The sequence below is a fragment of the Eumetopias jubatus genome, unplaced genomic scaffold (assembly GCF_037043125.1).
Source record: "Eumetopias jubatus isolate StellerSeaLion01/CBP00866 unplaced genomic scaffold, mEumJub1_p1.0 scaffold_3, whole genome shotgun sequence".
Taxonomy (NCBI): Eukaryota; Metazoa; Chordata; class Mammalia; order Carnivora; family Otariidae; genus Eumetopias; species Eumetopias jubatus.
Window position 1 is genome coordinate 192,434,455 of NW_028274809.1, and position 21,046 is coordinate 192,455,500.

Consider the following 21,046-nt stretch of genomic DNA (forward strand, 5'->3'; position numbering starts at 1 on the left):
TCGTTCCTTGGTGCGGTACTTGTTGGTAGATTTGTGGTCCTATCAGAGCTCATTCTGGAGGCTACAGCCGTAAGGGAACCCCATGTTCCTTGGGGCGTCTAGCAGATCCTGAGTTGGGGGCCCGCCATGATGTGGGAGAGCGCTGTGTGTAGCTGGCCTGCAGCTGCTGCCTCCACTGCGCCGGGTCCAGGGCGGGGACGGCTGGCCCTCTTCGGGCTGCAGACTGTGTCGGCGGGTTCCTAGCAGCCCCTTCTGGGCTGGGGAGGCGAGACCCCCAGCCCGAGAGTCTCAGATTTAATATCCTTTCCCTCCTGTTGCAAGGAGGTCTGTCTCCCCAGTCAGGACCTTTAGCAGGGTGGCGGCCTCGGGGCGCCGCACCCCCCTGCTGCTGGCAGTGGCAGTCTGCTCTGCAGGAGCCCCACTCACCGCAGCTGCCCTTGAGGCTCGCGCTGCCGACACTTCGCGCTTTGATCCCTGTGCTGCTTGGATTTTGTGATTGTTTCCCACTTTGTTAAAAATGGGCTGGGGTGGGTCTGCCGGGATTCCCACCCTGAGAGTTAATTGTGTGAAAAGGCTTTGAATAGTTGAATGTTGGGCAGACAGCGCAGGGAGTGATCGTTTTGTGGAAGCATTCGCAAATAGCGGTGGCTGTTCGGTGACAGTGAGGGTCCCCTGGCAGCAGGTGCAGCTCGCCCCAGCTGTGAGCAGACCCGAGCGCAGGCTGGGGGGCCATTCTTCCTCTTCCGTGCTGGTGTATTTCCCTCCAGGAGCCTTGGGGTGCTACGGTGTCCACACTGTCAAGGTGAAAAGGTGTGAGCAAGAGGGCTGGCTAGTCTGTCAGAGGCAGCAGCTTCAGGGGTGGGAATTCTGGATGGGAACCCAAGTACTTTGATGGGGTTGGGTCCTCTCCTGTGGGAGCTGGGAGCTGGGAGCTGGCTGGTGCAGAGCAGTGGAGGGCGGGGCCAGAGGGTGCATGGGGGCGCTGCGTGCTGCGTGCGGTGTGGACGCCTGCATTCCCTTTTCTGCCTGGTCTGTGAGGTCTCTGCCCCAGAGCACCCCCAGTTATCGAGGATGCTTTTTTCTTGGTAGCTGTGTTTTAGAAAACAATTTTCTTTGGTAAATGTAGTTACTGATACGTCACTTTTACAGGAAACCACAGGCTTGGTGTGCAGGATTCAGAGTTTTTAAATCTCGTACATTCTCCAACATACGAGACATTTGCATGTTGCTGCTTCCTGTCCTTGTCATCGCCAGCATATGTTCTTCCTTCCCATGCAAAGGACGAGGAACCGGAGGTGCTGAGGGCTTCCGTGCCTCCTGTAAACGGAGGCTCTACCAGGCAGGGAGCAACCTTCCAACTGAGAAGGGCAGGCAGCTCCCCTTGGTTAGTGCGTACGGAGGTGCTGTGGAGAGCACTTCGTGCCTCACTTGCAACTCTGCTCCCTTCTACCCGCCTTTCCCTGTGGTTTGTGTTTGCTCTGTGTCACTCTTGTGTTTCTTTTGACATTAAATTTACTGATATTTTTAAAAATATATTATTTTGGGGGGAAACTGGTAGGAAAATTTTACTTTGAGAATATTGGATTCTGCTATACATTTAATTCACTTAGATGTGAAAGTGAGGGTGAGTTTTTGGCAATATGCTTTTCCAAGATCTCTGGGATATTGAATGTTCCCTCCTTACTGTCTGTATGGTGATGGGGGTGAGCCTGCCTGGGGAGAAGATTCACACCTTCCTTGTCTCTCCAGGGGCATGTTTCTCCCACTGGCTGCTTGGAATTGCCTGGGGAGTGTTCACATTTTGATGGGCAGTTGCTCCTTGGAGATGCCGATTTAATTGGTCTGGGGTTTGGCCTGAGGATCTTGGTTTTCTAAATTCCTGGAGACCTACCATGCGGCCTCCCCTGAGACCACTGTTCCCAGTGCCACTTGAGGAAAGGCGGACCTTGGGGTTTGCTTCCTTCCCTCCTGCTGGCTCGTGACCCCAGCCAGGGTGGACGGGGGCTGCTCTTTGGGCAACACGGTTCGGCCACGAGGGTGGAGCGGGTGTGCTCAGGCACTGGGTGTCCCTGGATAATTTAGTGTGCTGAGTGCCACGAGGGTGGAGCGGGTGTGCTCGGCACTGGGTGTCCCTGGACAATTTAGTGTGCTGAGTGTCCTGCTCCTACAAGTGGGCTGACTTTTGCTGAGATCTTCCTGTAAGAGTCCTCATGAGTCTTTGCTCTTGTTCCCATAGGACAAACTATATACTTGAAGATTTTTCTGATTTTGGTTTTTGTTGAATAGATTCCTGATTCAGGAAATAGTTTGCTGTCTCTTTCTAGAGAAGGGTTTTAGTCAGAACATTTCACTGATCCAGAATGTGTGTCTTTCCTCAGTGGCAAGCGTTTGTCTCCTCTCATTGTGTAGTTTCCTGTTAAGAAATGTGGTGCATATGTGAATTCACTTAAGTTCTGATGTCACATTGAAGCCCATTGGCAGGCAGCTTCAGCCAACCAGACACTTCCTGGTATCCAAGTAAGAAAGATATATAGTTCTGGAATAACAGGAAACTTCAGTTTTCAACATCCTGTTTTTCTGGGTTTTGTGACTTGCTGCTGCCTCACCACAATGAAGGTTAGTAGACTTTTTATATAGAATTTTTCTCATAGAATGCCACACATTTAATTTTTCTATCTCTAAAATGAGAACTTTAGAGCTGAAAGACCTGCAGATTAGCTGCTCCTGCATTTCACAAGTGAGGGAATATTCATATTCTACATATAAGGAAGCTGGGGCCTATTGAGGTTAATACTAATACTCTTAATTCTCTAAAAAAACCAAAAAAAAAAAAACCCCAAAAATTAACATTAAAAAATGAAGGTGGATGTGTCAGCCTAGATCGCGCTTTCATTTGACTTGGAATTTCTTAAATATCACAACAAATGAATTACATTCTATGTTGTAGGAGCTGGTTCTAAAGACGCTCTGTTCTGAGGGATACCTTTTACAGGAAGGATCTGGCATGAAATCCGCCTTCTTGTGTATGTCCGCTGTGAGAGAAATAGCATCGGGACCTGTACAGAATGCGTCGATGCGGCCACACTTAACGCTAGGGCTCTGTTCAATTTCTTTCAGCGTTTAGAAAGGCAGGCTGTGTGTTCAGCTCCTCCCTTGACTCCATGATTTGATGGCCTCCTTTCTTGAAGTTTTTCAGTTTTTGGTTTTTCTTCTGGTTGCCCATGTTTAACTCGACCTCACGATTTTTACTCCTTTCAGAAATTAAATGCAAAGACTATTAACTGAAGACTTTTTGAGGGAGGCAGCAGTTAGATTTGGAATGGCTCCTCTTAGCGGCTCTTGACGTAGATGTCCCTTAGTGACATTTAGCAGCACAGGGTGAACGGGTGGATTGATTGGTACATTTTTCCATTCAGCAAGCATTAGAGTTTTTACTGTGTGCTGGCCGTTTTGCTAGATGTTAGGTGTTGCAAAATCTGGTTTATAGATTTTCCAGTGTAAGGCGGCATCCGCTCGTGGAACATAAAGTTGTCATTGTCATGAGTGTACTGGGAGAGCCTGGTTAGGGCACCTCACCAAGTGTGGTGGGGAAGCGTGGCCGGGAGAAGTCCTGTGAGAAAGAGTTGAGGGATGGGTGGCGGGAGGCAGGAAGAAGAGGGGGTGCCTGGCAGGATGTGTGAGGTGGAGGAAGAGGAGGTGGCAGGCAGCCTGGAGAGGAAGTTGGGGCCCTCCTCCTCCTGATACTCCTTCCTGGGATGACTGGTGATACTAGTGCGAGAAACTTGGAAGGCTGTTGACATGGTTTACGTTTGGGTATCCAAATACATGTTTGTTATCGACATCTCTGAAAGATATCTTTTCATCATTTTTCTGGCGCAGTTGTGGGTGATTTGACTAGAACTTTTTTGGGGGAGGTTCCTTGGTGGTCAGAAGCTATATGTCGTCTTCGGGCAGTATTTGGGAGTGAGATCTGTGTGCGCTGGTGCGTGCGCACACATCGTAGAGCAGCTGTGAGGTATCCAGGCAGGCTGTTTGTGCGTATGGGTGCGAGAGCGCCAGGACCGACTCTCCCGTGTGCCTGGTCTGTAGGCGCCCGCGGTTGGAGGAGGTGCAGACTTCCATAGTCCTGGTCTTGCCTGGGGTTTTCCATGGAGGATGGAGGTGTCCCCCCAGAGCTGTCCTCCTTCTGGAACCTGCTTCTGTTTTCCCTTCCTCGTGCGGTCAGTTCTGTGTTTCTCTTGCTGTGCTTAGCTGTGGAACGGACTGTGGCTGGGACGGGATGGCAAAGCCAGCTCAGCCCCACCGAGGGCCAGCAGCTGCAGCTCCCTAGCTGGGACGGCTCCTCCCCGGCTCGCCAAGGGGGTTTGGGGCCATGTGGGGAGTTGGCGGTTGTGAAGGCGGTCTCATGCCCTGTGTCCCGGATCAAAGCGTGCCTGAATGAGGGAACTCTGGTGGGGCCCCTGCCCCTCTGCTGGAAGTTGTGTTCACTGGTCTGCTCCTTCGGGTCAGCCTGCATCTTTAGGACTTGCTCAGCGAATCCTGCCATGGTCCTCTCACTGCTGGGAGAACTTCATTTATCCTGCACCCAACGTGTAAGACCCTACTAACTTGTTTAATTTTTCCTTTCAGACATTTGATGCAAATGATTTGTATCAGGGGCAGAATTTTAACAAGGTCCTCAGTTCCTTAGTGACTCTAAACAAAGTAACAGCAGGTAAGAATTTTTTATTGAACTTGAGGGGGTGGGAAGATAAAAGGGCAAAAACATTTGCTTTTTGGTTGGCAAGGCAAAAATGAACGTTATTGGATTGTAAAAATAAGCTATCACATTACATATTCGGTTGTAATTTTTGCTTTTTTTTTTTTTTTTTTTCTTATTCTATCAGTCATCCTCTTTGGGCCTCTGGTGGATAGTAGGTATTTTCCTTTCTGTGGGCAGAAAGATGTCTAGTTGAAACCATAAGCAGAGGAGAAACGTTTTTCATGTGGGCATACTCATGGGCTGTCTTGGAGATAGAAGCACTTTCTCTGGGTTTTTATTAAGTTTATGCTGATCAAAGCTCATGTCTCGGGAGCAGATCCAGGGACTGTTTTTGAGGTGTGGTCATGACCAGGGAGGTGGCCAGTGAATCGGCCCCTGAAATAAACCCCTACCTGGGCCAGGCCTCCTGAGGGTGATGAGGATGCCCAGACTATGTACTTTGCAGTGTTGTGAGCCTGGGTCATCCCTCAGTGGAGGGGGCTGAATGGAGCTGAGCTCCCAGACACTGTGAGGACAGGAGAGCTTCTGTGTAGATTTCTTGGGGGGAGGCCCCGCCTGCCCCCTGAGCACTGAGAAGCTCTATCTTTAGGGAGCTGTGTGGGTCTAAAAGGATTTAGTGGCTCTTGTGTTTTAAAGTCCTTTTTCTTTTTCCATTTACCTTTATACATTTTTAGGTTCAGCTTTATGGGAACAAGTTAGACCTTGAGATCTCTTGATAAAAAAACCTCAAGTGTATTTTGTGAGGGGCTCTTGTCATTTTCTTCCTGGCCCTTCAGATTGGGTGTGGGGGAACAGTCAGAACACTGTGGGCTGCAGTCCCAGCTTGGGGTGCGCAGTGCTCAGGGGCTCAGGTGCCCCTTCCTGGAACTTGTTTGCTGGGTGCCGTCTCCTGCCCACACAGAGGTGTAGGGTGGGGGGCCGGGGTTGGGGGGAGCACCACCCAGAGCCCCTGCCCCTGCCTGTCGTCCCCAGGCAGGACTTTTGATGCAGCTGTGTTTTCCCAGCTTGACTGTGTGGTTTAAAGCTGAAAATCTCCTAGGGCTTTTGAGGTGGAAGTATCTGGGGGAATTGGCTCAGTTGAAAAGTTAGTACCTTACGTGAGCAAGTGTGGGGAGGTCGGTGACGATCTAAATCCAGGAGGAGGGAGAGAGACCAGGATGGAGAAGGGAAAGGGGTATAAAGATGTACATAGTTAGAGTCATCCTACCACTTGAGGTTTAGCAGACAGAACTTTAGGACATTTTATAAGGTTGTTAGTCATTGAAGCTGCCTTCTTTATCCCACACTGTAATGGAGGTAGCTTTAATGTGAACAGCCAGACTAGGAAGAGACGTGTGTGACGGTGGGCGTAATGCAGCGACGGAAACCTTAGAGCAGATCATTGGAATTGAATGGAGAAACCGAGGCAGAGCGGGCACAGTTGCATTTCTTTGCCATGTGGGTCCTGCCTGTGAGCTGCTTTAACAGCCACCTGTGCCTCAGTTTTGTGGATGCGTCCTGGGACTGCTGGGGTTCTCCGTCGGACAGGGAGAGAGCAGCCGACACAGAGGCAGTCTGCCCCCGGGGCCGCCACCTCTGGTGGCTGCTCAGGAGGGAGGAGGACCGCCGCTTGCTCGGTCTCCGGGAAGATGGGGGGGGCGCCGTGGGGCAGCTTTGGTCCACGCCCTGGGGCGGGTGCCCCCATCACGAGCGTGGCCCCGACCTGACTCTCCTGGGCACGATACCGTTGTTTTTACCCCTTCTTGGGCACGAGTATTACTCCTGCACCCTTGAGAGCAGGGGACACTTAGAAGGTGTTCTTGACAGAGACCTGTTTGGAAAGCTGCAAAACAAACCTGATAAACTTGGTACCCTTCCTTTCAGTGTTGACACTGGAAGCCTCTCAGCTGGAAAGGGCTCCCCCCCTTATTTTATTTTATTCTTTTAGAGCGAGAGCGTGCCTGTGTGCAAGAGGAGAAAGGGGCAGTGGGAGAGGGGGAGAGAGAACCGCAGGCAGACTCTGCACTGTGTGTGGAGCCTGACGCAGGGCCCCGTCCCACGACCCTATGATCATGACCTGAGCGGAAATCGAGTTGGATGCCTAACTGAGCCACCCAGGTGCCCTAAGAACTTCTTGCTTTTATATTGAGCCATCTGCTCTTAAATTTTGTCCCTGAAGTCCGCGTGGTGGAAGTGACTCTGTCTTTTTAGATCTGACTTTTAAATGACTGAATAATAACACACTTGCAGCTGTTGGTTCCAGGTTTGTAGGCCTTTTTGAGAAAACCATGTTCGTGTTTTCCCTTTACTTCTGTCACTTAAAGACCCTTGTGTTTTTTGGGTATATCGATGAACACTTGCCTTTTAACTGGACAGAAGACCGTGGGAAATAAGGGATGTCTTGAGACCCTTCCATTACACTAAACGGTCCCTTGAAAGGTAGAATTAGGCGAGAACAGGGGGTACGGTGCGTCGCCACTGTGGGCGGAATCCCCAGGAAATGCCCCCAAGGAGCTGGTTTTGTACTTAAGATTCCTGAGGCCTGTGCCTTGCTGCAGTAGAAAGCACTGGCGATTACTACAGCCTGAAGCAGGACCTGAGGGTGGCAGCGGCCTGTTCGAGCTGCTCTGCTAGGGACTTAACGACCAGGCTTGCATGGCTGTTCAAGGACTGGGTTTCCAGACACTGGTGTCTGTAGAGCCCGGTGGGCATCAGGAAGGACAGACAGAGGCCCAGGCAAGTGAGCCCCTGCCCATGTGCGCAGGCCTGCTTGGCTCTCAGGGAATGTAGCCCCAGTGGTGCCAGAGCCTGTGTGCTTCAAGAACAGCTGCGGATCTGGGCTTTCCTCTGAGAACTTCAGACGTGCAGTTGACAACTAACTAGGTTTGTAAGACACGGTGTAAGCCAACCCCAGCAGGTCTGACAGAAAAATAGGAACTGGAGATGACCGGTTTAAGGATATTTTTATTTTATTATTTCTTTATTTATATTTTATTTATTTTTAGAGAGCGTGTGTGTGTGTGGGGGGGGTGGGGAGTGGGGAGGGGCAGAGGAAGAGAGAGAACCCCAAGCAGGCTCCACGCTCAGTGCGGAGCTGAAATCAAGAGTCAGCTGCTTAGCTGACTGAGCCACCCACGGCCCCAAGGATGTTTTTAAAGAAGGCTCCCCATACGTGTAGTAGTTTTAGGAAGTTGCTAGGTTTGTGGATCTTGGTATAGTGATTTCCCTGGAAAGTTTCTTCATGGCTTCATTGGTTGTTTTAGTCACCTCCCTTCTAAGAAATGGGTTGCTAACATTTACTTGGTTGGCCCAAGTGGAGTGTCTCTCTACTCATGAAGAGACTGAGGGAGTAAGCTGAGCACTTTCATACCTGTTTACTTCAGTCCTTCCAGCAACTTTGTGAAGTAAAGTGTGGCTGCTTTCGTTCCTGAGGAAGTAATCCTCAGAAGGGTCTCTAGCTAAAAGCTCTAAGGGGATTTTTCTCTTTAAGTAAGAGTCTTTTCCTTTTGTTGCAAATAATTCCTGCTGCTTATTGCATGAAGCTCAGTCCTGGAGAAGTGGTTGGGCAGGGACAGTGTGCTGGGAATCAGTACTGGGGGGATGCTCTGAATTTGAGAGGCTTGTGTTTTCCATGTGAAGGGGAAAATATTAAAAAGTTACAAAACCTTTAAGAAATTTGAAAATTATACTAAGGAACTGATGAATACTTCTGTCCAGTTAATTTCTGGAGAGCGTGCACGCCGTTTCTGCGGTGGGCAGTCAACTCTGCTGCACGCGTGGCCCACTTCGTTGCACCTTCCGTGTGTCCCCTGGGGGCTGCCCCCATTGAGAGTCCGGTGGGCTGCAAGGGTGTGCGCTTGCCAGCGTCTCAGCTCGCTCTTCTCTCTGCACGACCTTTTCAGACATCGGCCTGGGAAGTGACTCCGTGTGTGCCCGGCCCTCATCTCATCGGATAAAGTCTTTTGACTCCCTGGGAGCTCAGCCTTCACACAGTCGGACTTCAAAATTGTTCCAGGGCCAGTATCGAAGTTTGGTAAGTTTGAATTAATGATTGGAGTATGTTGGGGAGATGAGTGTGTGCAGGTATATCCAGGAAGGTGCGTGTGCCCCTGAACTGAGTGCTGCCCAGCTGGGGGGTGCTTTGGCTTTGTTCCCACGGTTCCTTTACTTGAGTATGGCGTTTGCTTATCACATTATCCACATGTTGTGCTTGACTGCTTTTGAGAAACTTGTATATTTTGGGGGCTATATTTTAAGACTCCTTAGATGTGTTAATCTAGAGAGATGGGTGCTTTAAAGTGTTTCCCAGATCTCTTGTACTTTATTTGCTTTGTGCAAATGTACAGAAGTATGGGAATAAGAAATTTAGTTGCGTAAGGAAGAAATGGCTAACAGCTAAAGAATCAAAAGGTGGTCTTTCTAAGCATGACTTAGAGTGCTTTCCTGAGTCAGGATGTGATTGGTGAAGGAGGGACTTCCTTCTAATGGCTGGTGGGGATGTGGAAAGGGAACTGAAGCGAATGGTTATCCTGGGAAGTGAAGAAAAATCCATGTCTGAGTTGTTAGGATACAGGCTGTGAGCAAAGAACATAGGGCGAAACCACGAAACTGGACAGAGATGAAGTACAGTGCTGAATGGGGACCGTGTGCTGAGAGGCCATCCCGCGGTCCTTGTACAAACATGCGGAGCCCTCTTTGGAGTTACTGGGTGATTGCCCTTAGTCGTGTGACTTCAATTCCATGTACCACTTTAATAAACCTGTGTTAGAGACAAATGGTCTTGCACACGAGTCTAAAGCGAACCCAACTCCTGAGTGTTTAGGGACCACAGCTACGTTGTCTGCTTCGACACAGAAAGGAAGATAGTTAAGTAAGCTAATGGTGACCCTAAAGAAAGAAATAGGTTAGAGTTGTATTTTGTGGAGGGAATTTGACTTTAATTCATGAAGGAGGATTGAAAAAGAAGCTATGGAAGGCAATGTAATTTTTACATGTTCCTGAACTTTTTGAACACAAGCTAACTCATGGTTACTGGTTTCTCCTTAGAGCGGCGCCATTACCGTTTCTGCTCTTGTGTATGCTGTGCTGTGTGCTGCTGTTCCAGGCACTGTCCCTGCACTGCTCAGTTAACCCTCCCAGTGACCCTGTGAGGCACAGGGTTTAACACTAGGTGAATTTTGCAGAGCACTATTGGGAGTATTTTGATTCCAAATTGGGGAAAAATACACAAACTACTTGAAAAACATTTTATTTATTTATTTGACAGAGAGAGACACAGCGAGAGAGGGAACACAAGCAGGGGGAGTGGGAGAGGGAGAAGCAGGCCTCCCGCCGAGCAGGGAGCCCGATGCGGGGCTCGATCCCAGGACCCTGGGATCATGACCTGAGCCGAAGGCAGACGCTCAACGACTGAGCCACCCAGGCGCCCCTTGAAAAACGTTTTAAGTTTAGCTTTTATAAAATTTCTGAGGGAAAATGTAAGAAAACAAAGTCAGCACATCTGGGTAAAGAAATACCTGTTGCCTCACCCATTTACCTGTGCTAACTTTAATATTTTAGAGCATGAATGCATGTGAGGTGGGGGGAGGGGCAGAGAGAGAATCCCAGGTAGGCTCCGTGCTGGGTGCTGGGCAGGGCTCAGTCCCATGACCCTGAGATCATGACCTGAGCCTAAACCAAGAGTCCAACGCTCCCAGGCACCACTACCCGTGTCCATTTTTAACTACTTGTTTTTGAGTACATGAAGACTAGATTGCAAATATATAATTTTCAAGTAAAATGCAGTTTAATGTTGAATAGTGAATGTTACTGGGATCACAATAAGCATAGGATTAATTTTTAATGAGCTGGAGAAGTTTTAAGTTACACCAGAAATAAAAGGCCCTCTGCCATCCCTCCTGTTTATGATTGGAAGAGACCCCATTAGCTGCTGGTGAGCAAGGAGCAGGGGCAAGGCTTCTCTTACCACGCTGCATGAGGATGACTTCTGCCTTTAGATTTTTATGCAGGTGTTCATAGTACTTTGAGGTAACTTTCTTGGATTAAAAATTACAAGGATGGCAAAATATTCAAAGCTGGGTGGTGGGCACGACAAAGAGAAATTGTTTTCTTAATTTCATTTGTAATTGTGCCAAAAAGAATAAAAAAGGAATAAACATAATCAAGGAGGTGAAAGACCTGTACTGTGAACACTACAAAACAGTGAAGGAGCTCGAAGACGACACCAACAAATGGAAAGATGCTCCTGGGTTAGAGGAGTCCATGCTGTTAACGTGCCCGTGGTCCCCAGATTAGTCTGCCGATTCGATGCAGCGCCTGCCAGAACCACAGTAGTACTGGCCCCAGAACTAGAACAAGTAGTACTACAGTTTGTGTGGAGCCACGGAAGGCCTGAGGTAGCCGGGGCAGCCTTGGGGAAGGGCAACGCTGGAGGGATCCTGAACCCCATTTCCAGGGCACACTGCAGAGCTGTGGCCGCCAGTACAGTGCGGGCAGAAGAGTAGACACAGACCAGTGGAACAGAACTGAGAGCCCAGAAATGAGCCTACAGCTGTGTGTCTAATAGAAATAAATATTATATGAATCTGTGGCAGAGGAGGCAAGCATATATAATGGGGAAAGACGGGGTCTCTTCGGACAAGGGTGTTGGGGAAAACTAGACCACTTTCTTACACCACGCACAAAAATAAACTCAAAATGGATTAAAGATCTAAATGTGAGACCTGAAATCATAAAACTCCTAGAAGAAAACAAAAGCAGTAATTTCTTTGACAACGGCCATAGAAGTCTATTTTTTGGTATGTCTCCTCAGGCAAGGGAAACAAAAAACTTAGGAGTGCACCAAAATAAAAAGCTTTATCACAGCAAAGGAGCCATCAACAAATGAAAAAGACAACTTGCTGAATGGAAGAAGTTATTTGGAAGTGACCTATCTGATAAGGGGTTAGTGTCTAAAAATATATTAAGAACTTACACAAGTGAACATCAAAAAATCCGATTAAAAATGGGCAGAGGACCTGAATAGACATTTTCCCAAAGACCTGCATGTGGTCCAAAGACCCATGAAAAGATGCTCCACATCACTAACCACCACAGACTTAATCTCAGAAGCACAGTGTGAGAGAACCCCTTATCTCAATCGGAATAGCTGGTATCGGGGAGATCATTAAGAGGTGTTGACGAGGATGTGGAGGAAGGGGAGCCCTCGGCACTGTTTTGGGAACGTCAGTTGGCGCAGCCGCTGTGGGAAACAATATCATGGTTCTTCAGGTTGCAAACAGAAATACCGTATGATCAGTAACTCCACTACTGAGCATTTGCCCAAAGGAAACAAACACTAATTTAAAAAGATACATGCACCTCTGTATTTATTGCAGCATTATTTGCAATAGCCAAGATAGAGAAGCAACCCAGGTGTCCAGACAGATGAGTAAAGGTGGTATATATTCACAATGAAATATTACTCAGCCATAAAGAACGAAATCTTGCCATTTGCAGTAACGTGGATGGACCTAGAGGGTCTAATGCTGAGTGAAATAAGTCAGAGAAGGACAAGTTCCACCTTAGTCCACTTGCATGTGTTAATCTGATAAAGGACATCAAAGGCAAAAACAAAACCCGTAGGGAACAAGCCGATGATTGCCAGAGGGGTTGGGGGTGGGCAGAGTGCGCAAGAGGGAGGAGAGCAGTAAGTCGGGGACAGGCGGGTCTCCAGCTCTACCCGTAACTTTCTGTTTTGTTGGAAATTTTCCATAATCTAAAATCAACCTGTGGCTTCCTGAACATAATTTTGTGATCTCTTGATTGTATACGGCACTGCCGTTCCCAAGGCAAGGATTGGTGTTTTCAGGGTGCTCTTTCAAAGCCCTTGGGCACACGTACTGACTCCGTGCTCGCACCTCTGGTTGGGCAGGTCTCTCCTGACCACCTTGGAGCTTGCTGTCTGCAGGATCCTGCTTCTGGGTCTCTGCATCCATCTGCTCCTGGACAGCTTTCCTGCTTGTGGTGCTGACATGTTTGAGCAGTTCTGATGTTTTGTTTGCACTCACCTGGAAATTTTAACTTCCTTACCTTGGCACTTCCCTGTTGCTTCCTCATTACTCTTTTCTTGGGGTGAGTTCTCCCCGCTCCCCACCAACAGCCTGTGCTGAGCTCTCTCCGTGCCCCTCTGCTGCACACTGGGCCCCTCCCCCAGAGGGAGGGCTCCGTAACTGCACTAGGGAGTGGGGGCCTCAGGCTGTGTCTTGGGTCTTGTTTTTCCTCCTGCCTGAGGCTGACTTCATCCTTTTTTATTGGGGAATAAACCGGTCCTGACTGCTTTGGGGATTCCTCCTGTCCCTCTCTACCCTGAGTTTTCATCCCTTAACTCCTGGTAAGTATGACCGTGGGCTCCCAAAGTCCCTCCCTCCCCCCCACGTCTGGGGAGAGTAGTCACCTGAGGAGAGGATGTGCTTGCTTCCTGTCGCCCTTCACTGGGGGGCGTCCTGATGTGAGCCCACAAAGTATTTCCTGTCCCTGTCCTTACTACCTCCTGGGACTGGGGCCAGCCCTGGTCACTGAGCTCCCAGAACGGTGTACAAGGCGTGCAAGACTCTGTATCTGTGTGTTCCTCATGGTTTAAATCTTCCCAGTTCCTCTGTCCAGCAAGCATGGAAATACTGGGCTGGTTCAATGTATTATATGTCATCAATTCTGAGAGCTCTTTAAAACCTTTTTACACATCTGAAAGTAACAAGTGTCTTAATGGCTGATGGTATGTACTGACAGCATTTGGAATACAAAGGGGGCATCGTCTGGTTGCTGGCATCTTCTTTTTGATGGAATACGTTCTGAGGAGACAAACTTAGAGAAGTCCTGTTTACACGAGGTCTCGAGACTGGGAAATACTAGCCATTAGAGTAGAAATTGGGTCTTCCCTTGACAGGCTTTTCTTCTTTCAGTGAAATTATGGGTACTTCCAGGGAACAGAGGATGGAGTTCACGTGAAGGCAGTGCTCTGGGATATCCTGGTTTTGGATTATTAGGATAACTTCAGAACATGGGATAAAAAAATTGCTTGGTGAAGATCTGGATGTGCATGGTATTGACAGGCAGGCCATTGTAGGCATCAGGAGGTGGCTTTTAAGAACAGATGTGGTGGGGACAGGTTCCTGCTCCCAGAGGAGGTACTGTACGTGTACTTCACAATTTCCTCCCCACACTGACCTGAAACCTACATCTAGAAAACAGCTGGATGAATTTTTACAAGTCACACAATCCCATGTAAGATGGAGAAGCAGAACCTGACCAGTGTCACCTTTGTTATGTTTGCCTTTCCCACAGGCATCTGCTGTCCTGATTTCTGACCGTAAAGATGAGCTTTACTTGTTTTGTATATGACATAAATGGAATTCCCCAGCATATACTCGCTCTGTGAGCGGCTGCTTGGGCTCAGCCCTTTATATTGTGGGCTGTCGTGGTGTGTCAGCTTTAACCCAGATACCTCATGAGCTTTAGTTGCAGGAGCACTTAGAAAAAGGGGAAGGAGAGAAATCCAGAATGAGATGGTGGTTAAATACGTCCTTGCGGTTTCCTGACCCCAGCAGCAGTGACTTGAGCACTCCTCGTCTGCGTCGGGACAGGAGGCCAGCGGCCGCCGTGTGGAGTCATTGTGGCATCCTGTCTGGTGCACCCCCTTGCTGCATCTTGCTCTCTTAGCAGCATTCCTCAGAACAGTGTCTTACATTTACGTCTCTAGTAGGTGCTGAACCAGTGGACATCTGTGGAATCAGAAATGCAGACCGATCTGGGCTGGCCCCCGTCCTTCTGTTGTGGAGTTTCTGAAGTGGAAGAAGTGTCTGTGGTGTTTGCCTAATGTGTGCCTGAGTGCAGAGAATTTGCAGCTTGGGGGAGAGAGTGTGGTTGACCTTATTTGTCCTGTTCTGGTCGCTGTGGCACCTGGTTGCTGAGCTGAGGTGGATGGGCTGGCTGTAGGGTGATTCCCGGGGGGGGGGGCAGTTTGAGCTCCGTGGGGCCCGCTCTGTGTGTGCTTGCTTACGTGTTGTGTTCCGTTGTGGAAGTTCATCACCAGGATTGGCTCTGTGCAGGTTTTATACCAAGCCAATTTGCCCAGGGTGGGTCACAGAAAGGAAGGTGTTGGTGGACGACCTATGCAGGATGACCGTGGTTTGCAGAGATGAGCTGACCCAGCGTGGCAGCCCGACGTGGCTTCCCTCCGCAGAGCGGGGACAGACGTGCCCTTTCTAGTGGGGGGCTTCAGCTGCCCCTCACTGTTCAAGTATGCCAGCAAGCATCACGTGTGAGATGAATGGTTGGCCAGAGCTTTGTCTTTCAGTGTTGCCAAATGCTCAAGAGATTTCCTTACTGAGCATTCTAAGCATTAAATATGCAGTAGGTGTGACGTGTTTAATTTACTAGATAAAACATTTAATGGATGTATCTAAACGAGTAAATTTTTGTAATTTATATTAATGTAAAGGACACAGGTAAGTATTAAATATTTGAGGAGCTGTCTGCCCCTCCTGAAGCCCTGTCCCACTGGGCTTTCTCTTTTTTTGTTTGGTGACACATGCACCTAGTTTGGAATCGGGTCCTTCAGGACTTGGTGCAGGAGGAACTGGGCAGCCCGCTACTTCCCATCTTCCCCGTTGTCTCAAGAAATGCCTGTGTGAAGCTTAATTTCTTAAACCTGCCGTGGAGTGGGGGTGTGGGGGTCTCATGCTGCACCCTGGGCCCGTACCTTCCTCTTGCCTGGGTTTCCCCCGTGGCTTCTGTTGGGTCCGGTCCGCATAACGTCACCATGTCCCAGACCCACAGCGTGGCCGGGGCATGTGCTGTGATGGTTCGTCCTTTCCTGACCATGTTTTGTTATCTAGAGTTAATAACTGCTGCCTGTTTGAGCTTTCTCTGCACCCTTGCAGACTGCAGCCCTGGTATTCTGCCTGTTTCTAAGAATCTCCTGTACTTTCAGACCTGCTTAGGATTTTTCACTTTTTCCCTGGGAACTCCCCTGCAGTCTTGTGGCCACTTGAGAGTCTCCTGGTTGTGGCCAGGCTCCTGCCAGCTTCCGTCTGAGCTGTCCTCCTACGTCACCCTCCCCTCCCTCTGACCCAAGCCCGTCCCTCCCTCCTCCGTAGACAAGACGTAGAGTCTTCTGGTTTTCCCTGGCTGATTCCCCTGTTTTGGAGGGGCACATCTTTCAGTAACTTGAGGAGAGAGTGCATGGGCCATGAAGTGTTTGAGAGCTTGCATAGCACCACATGCCTTTTTCATACTAATTCTAAGCTTTGCTTCAGTTTTCCATAGTTTAGTGACAACGTGACTTCGTTGGGGCTTCTTTGGGCTGCTTCTGCTTGGGGTTCATGCAGCTTCGGTACTCTGTAGGTTTGTGTCTTCTGCCAGGTTGGGGACATGTTTAGCTATGTTTCTCAAACCACCTTCCAGCACGGCTCTTTCTCCTCCATGACCCCGATGACACCAGTCTCAGGTCTTGTCATTTTCCACACGTCCCTGGGGCTCCCCACGTTTTCACCACGGTTTTGAGTAAATTTTGTAAGTTCTTTTTTCTTTTTTGAGATTCTCTGTTTCATTCCTCTATTTTGAGAGAACTTGTAATGGCTTTTGGGGCCTTTTGACGAAAGCCCTTTGTGATCCCAGCATCTGCTGCATATCAGTGCGGCCATCGGCGCCTTCACTGGTTCAGGCCGGGGTTGTCCTGGTTCTCTGAGCGGTGCTTTGCCTTGTATTCTTGACACTTGGGAGGAATTCAAGGAGATGCTGCATCCTACTTTTATGTCTGGTGTGTTTGCAGGCCGTGACCCTGACTGGGCTCGACATAATGGTCCTGGCCTGTGTTGGTAGGTTGTGCTTCCAGTGGTAGCTTAGTTCCCAGAGTCCTTGTGGGGGTGTGTGGTCAGCCTCACCCCCCTGGTACTGCTGGGGTTCCCTCTGGTCCCTGATGACCTTGCTGGATGGGAGAGGGGGACATGCTGGGCCTGGGCCCTCCCCTGAGGCTGGCTGGAGGACAGGGGACACCGGTGTAGGCACATGGGGCCATTGGCTGCCCCCTGGTGGGGGTGGAGGTGGGGACTCCCTGCCTGATCTTTGCTGATGTCTCCAGTGCAGGGGGAGTGCTGGTGCTCCGTGAGGTGTGGGACGACCTTTCCTGTCCCCGTGGACTCCCAGGTGCAGGCTGAGAGGGCGCACCCCTGCCAGTGGGTGAGTGGGCCTGCCCGCTGGCCCTCTTTGGCTCCTTTCACCAGGAGATCAGGCTTCCTTGGGGGGATGTGTTTAGTTTACTCCTGCTGGTAGTTTCTAGTGGCAAGCCTCTCCAGCACCCAGTCTGGGGTGGATGGGAATAAAAAGAAACTCTAGCCAGTCTGCCTCCCTCTTCCAGCCTTTCAGAGATAGGCACATATGCTGAATCCCTGAGGAGAAAAGGCAAATGAAAAGGAGATAGCATTTCTTGCCAGCAGTTGGGCACAAATAAAAATGCTGGGCAGTATTCAGTGCTGGTGAGTGTGCAGAGAGCCAGCTCTTCAATACTGCTGGGGGGAGTGTTGCTGGCTGTAAGTAGAACCTCTGGAGGGCAGTTTAGAAATTGGTACTAAAATTTAGAATGTGTCGTACATGTTTTCTGACCTGAACTTAATGTGTAGGCTTATTTACAGGTGTGTTCAGAGATGTGCAGATAGTTTTAATGCAAACTTTTTTTGCAGTAGAAAAACGGTAGCAATAACCTTAAATCCAGTAATGGAGAATGAGTTAATGGCATGGCCATACGGTTCAGTTGCATGGTTAGTTAAGACTAACGTAATTATGCTAGAAATGACCACACTGTGTTAACTTTTGATAAATTGTCAAGATGCTCCATATAATTTGATGTAAATGTATGTATGAAAGTGTGTAATGTTAACGTAGGCCTAACCTTGGCCAAAATAAGGCCTTTCAGACCATGAAGAGGGTTTCCTCCGGGGCTGGAACCAGGTGCCGGTGGTCAGGGTACGCTGTAGGAGGTCCCAGACCTGTTTCTGTACTTGAACGGGGGTTCTGTTGGAATGGGGCAGTTACGCTCTACTCATACCGGTCAAACATCATCTGGTTTTGTGTGAAGTAGACTCCGTGAAACTTTTCTCCCCCTTCTTCCCTTTTTAGGACATGACTGACAACAGCAACAACCAGCTGGTCGTGAGAGCCAAGTTCAACTTCCAGCAGACCAATGAAGACGAGCTCTCCTTTACGAAGGGAGATGTGATCCACGTCACGCGGGTGGAGGAAGGCGGCTGGTGGGAGGGCACGCACAACGGCAGGACCGGCTGGTTTCCCAGCAACTACGTGCGGGAGGTCAAGCCCAGCGGTGAGTGGGGCCCTGCCGGGCGGGCGGCTGGCTGTCCGGGCACGAAGCGCAGACAGAAGGGCGCGCGCTGCACGCGGGGAGCTCCTCTCCGGGTGGACCGGGCAGAGGAGTGCTGCTCTTGCCCCTTGCTTCTTCCAAGACGTGGTCCTTGCTTTCCTCCGCCTTGGGGCGCCGGCGCGAAGGGTCCCTCCTTACGAGGGGCATTGCGTTCGGTCATGGTCCCCGGTGAGAAGAAGGACTTGGGGTCTGCCCTGTCACACCGGCTGTTAATTTTTATCACTGCTGGGTGCTTTTGGCAATGATGTATAATTTGCTTTTCTTTTTATTTATGTTTGTATAGTATTTTAAAATGCAGCACTTTCCTTATGTTTTCTGTAATTAACATCACTGACTTCTAAAAAGTTATTCAGAGGCTTATATTATTTTGAAAGGGAATAGTTGTAGTCGGCACTTACGTCATTTGTGTTGTGCGATTCTTGAGGAAGAGAAGTTCTGAGGCTGGGGCTGTGCTTTCTGTCAGAAGGGTGTGGGTTTGACAGTCCTGTCCCCTGCACGTGCTGTCCTGCTTGGGGCAGTGCCGGCGGGGGGGGGCAGTGGCTGTCCTGAGCGCGCATCGCTTCGTGGCTCATGTCATGAGTCAGCGTTACGCGGTGTACAAAGACTGCTGGGTTTATGAGTGTGGCTGTGTTGTTCCTGACTTCACAGATTTCCTGCATACAGATGCCCCTTGAACAAGGTGGGCTTGGGTGCCGACCCCCCCGTGCAGCCCCAAGTCTCTGTGACTCTGACACCGCAGAACTTAACGGCTAGTAGCCTACCATTGACCAGAAGCCTTACTGGTGAAATAAAGTGTATTTTGTTTGTCGTCATACACCCTATCCTTAAAATAAAGTTGAAGGAGGCATTGCTAAAAAAAGCAGGAGAAATCGTGCATTTGCAGTACTACAGTGTATTGAAAATGGACCCCTGCAGTTACAGCCTGTGTTGTTCAGGAGTCCACCGTATAAAAACCCTTGTGCTTCTGTGGACTCGGCGCTAAGTGCCACCCTCCCAACCCTTCTGACACCAGGTGGGTGGTGTCAGAGCAATTCAGTGACCTCAGAACTCCCAGAACCCTGTTAATTTCCTGCGTCCCGAACCAGGGGGGCAGACCAACATTTTTTCTGTTTCAAAACCACATTTTGCTTATCCATTCATTTGTTGCTGGACATTTGGGTTTCCACCTTTTGCTGTTGTGAGTAGTGTTGTTGTGAACCTGGGTGAGGTTGCTTGAGTCCTCTCCGTTCTCTTGGCTGTGTGCCTAGGAGTGCAGTTGCTGGTTCCTGGGGTGACTGAGATTCCTGAGAAGCTGCCATGCTGCTCTCCCCAGCAGTACACGACGGTTCCAGTTTCTCCACGTCCTTGACGACACTTTTTTTTTTTTTTTTGATAGTAGTTTTTGGGTGTGAAATGGTACCTCACTGTTGCTATTTTTCTCTAGTTGATAACAGATACGGTATATTCATTCCAGTAAAGGTCACAGTAAATAAGTTTCTTGGTTGCTTCTGTTCTGGTTACTGTATGAAGTGCTGTTATGGTGGCCTCATTTAGTCCTCATCACGACCCCGGAAGACACGGATATTCAGGACCTAGGGCACAAATCCTCCTCCTAATGCATGCGGGTGTGGAGTCGGCCGAGCACGCAGCGCTGGTATCAGGCTGATAGGGATGGAAGTGTCGCCTTAATCTTACAGATACAGCTGCTGGGGCGGACTCGCCCATTGTCCCCGGTCAGGCCCCGGGAAGGGCTGAGTCTAGTCTCTGAGCCCAGCTCCTGGCCAGTCCTGTAGTCTGCTGGTCATCCTGGGCCCGAGAGTGCTGCCCTGGGCCAGGAACTGGGCTCCAGGATGCTAGAGCTGGGGAAGGGACAGGGGAGGGTGAGGTGGTCTTTGCCTTGACCAGTGAGGGCAAGGGGTCACAGAGCTGGTGCTGGGGCCCGCCATCAGAGTGGAACCTGACTGGGCCTATCTCTTTTGAATCCAGGCCTTGAATTCTGCTATGAATGACTCATTTATTTTCTGTTTATTTTATTTGTTTATTTATTTATTTATTTATTTATTTATTTATTTTTAAAGATTTTATTATCAAAGAGAGACAGAGGCAGGCAGAGGGAGAAGCAGGCTCCTTGCTCAGCAAGGAGCCTGATGTGGGATTCGATCCCAGGACCCTGGGATCATGACCTGAGCCGAAGGCAGACGCTTAACCGACTGAGCCACCCAGGCGTCCCTCTTCTGTTTATTTTTAAAGATTTTATTTATTTGAGAGAGAGCACGAAGGGGGGTGGGTGGCAGTGGGACGGGGAGAAGCAGACTCCCCGCTGAGCCGAAGGCAGACTCCCCCCAGGCGCCCCGGGAATGACTCGTTTTAATGGGAATCTTGGGCTGACTTTGAGTTGCCACAGGAAGAGTGCAGGTGAATTTTTACTTCTCAGGTATTTCTCCCCACGGAGTTTTGAGAGTTACCTGTTGACAATTACATGGAAAAGATAGTCCGTGGGTCTCAAAGTCCTCTTCAGGTGACTTTGGGAGTTGTTTCCTAAAGGACTGGGGCGTGTGCAGTGTTGCTGTTGGCAGTAGGTGGATTCACAGTGTGCTGTCACCCTGGTGAAGTCTGGCAGTGCCGCTCTAATGCCTTGCACCGCAGAGTGTGGGGACAGACAGCTGCTGGGGACAGATGGAGCTCGGACAGCTAGCCATTGCATGGGGGGTAGAGTTGACGTAAAAGTGAGGGGCACCTGGCTGCCTTGGTCAGTGGAACGTGTGACTCTTGATCTTGGGGTCGTGCATTTGAGCCCCATGTTGGGTATAGAGATTATTTAAAAATAAAATCTTTAAAAAAGAAAGCCATTACGTGTCTGTGTTTACTTATGTCAGGGGTAACTGCATCCTGTTGCACCAATTTTTACATCTTAC

The 21,046-nt window shown here is 49.5% G+C and overlaps 1 protein-coding gene across 5 annotated transcripts in view; it reads left to right on the top strand.

Annotated features, from left to right (window-relative positions):
• ARHGEF7 (Rho guanine nucleotide exchange factor 7) overlaps window positions 1–21,046 on the top strand; it is a 102,670-nt gene that overhangs the window by 23,264 nt on the left and 58,360 nt on the right. For 4 of the 5 annotated variants that reach the window (XM_028087301.2, XM_028087302.2, XM_028087303.2 and 1 more), the window contains 3 exons: window positions 4,630–4,714; window positions 8,644–8,774; window positions 17,894–18,095. In XM_028087301.2, coding sequence (XP_027943102.1) covers window positions 17,897–18,095 — 199 coding nt within the window. In that variant the 5' untranslated portion in view covers window positions 4,630–4,714; window positions 8,644–8,774; window positions 17,894–17,896. Of the gene's footprint in view, window positions 1–4,629; window positions 4,715–8,643; window positions 8,775–17,893; window positions 18,096–21,046 lie in introns of those variants that run through there. The other variant, XM_088021899.1, reaches the window with a different exon arrangement.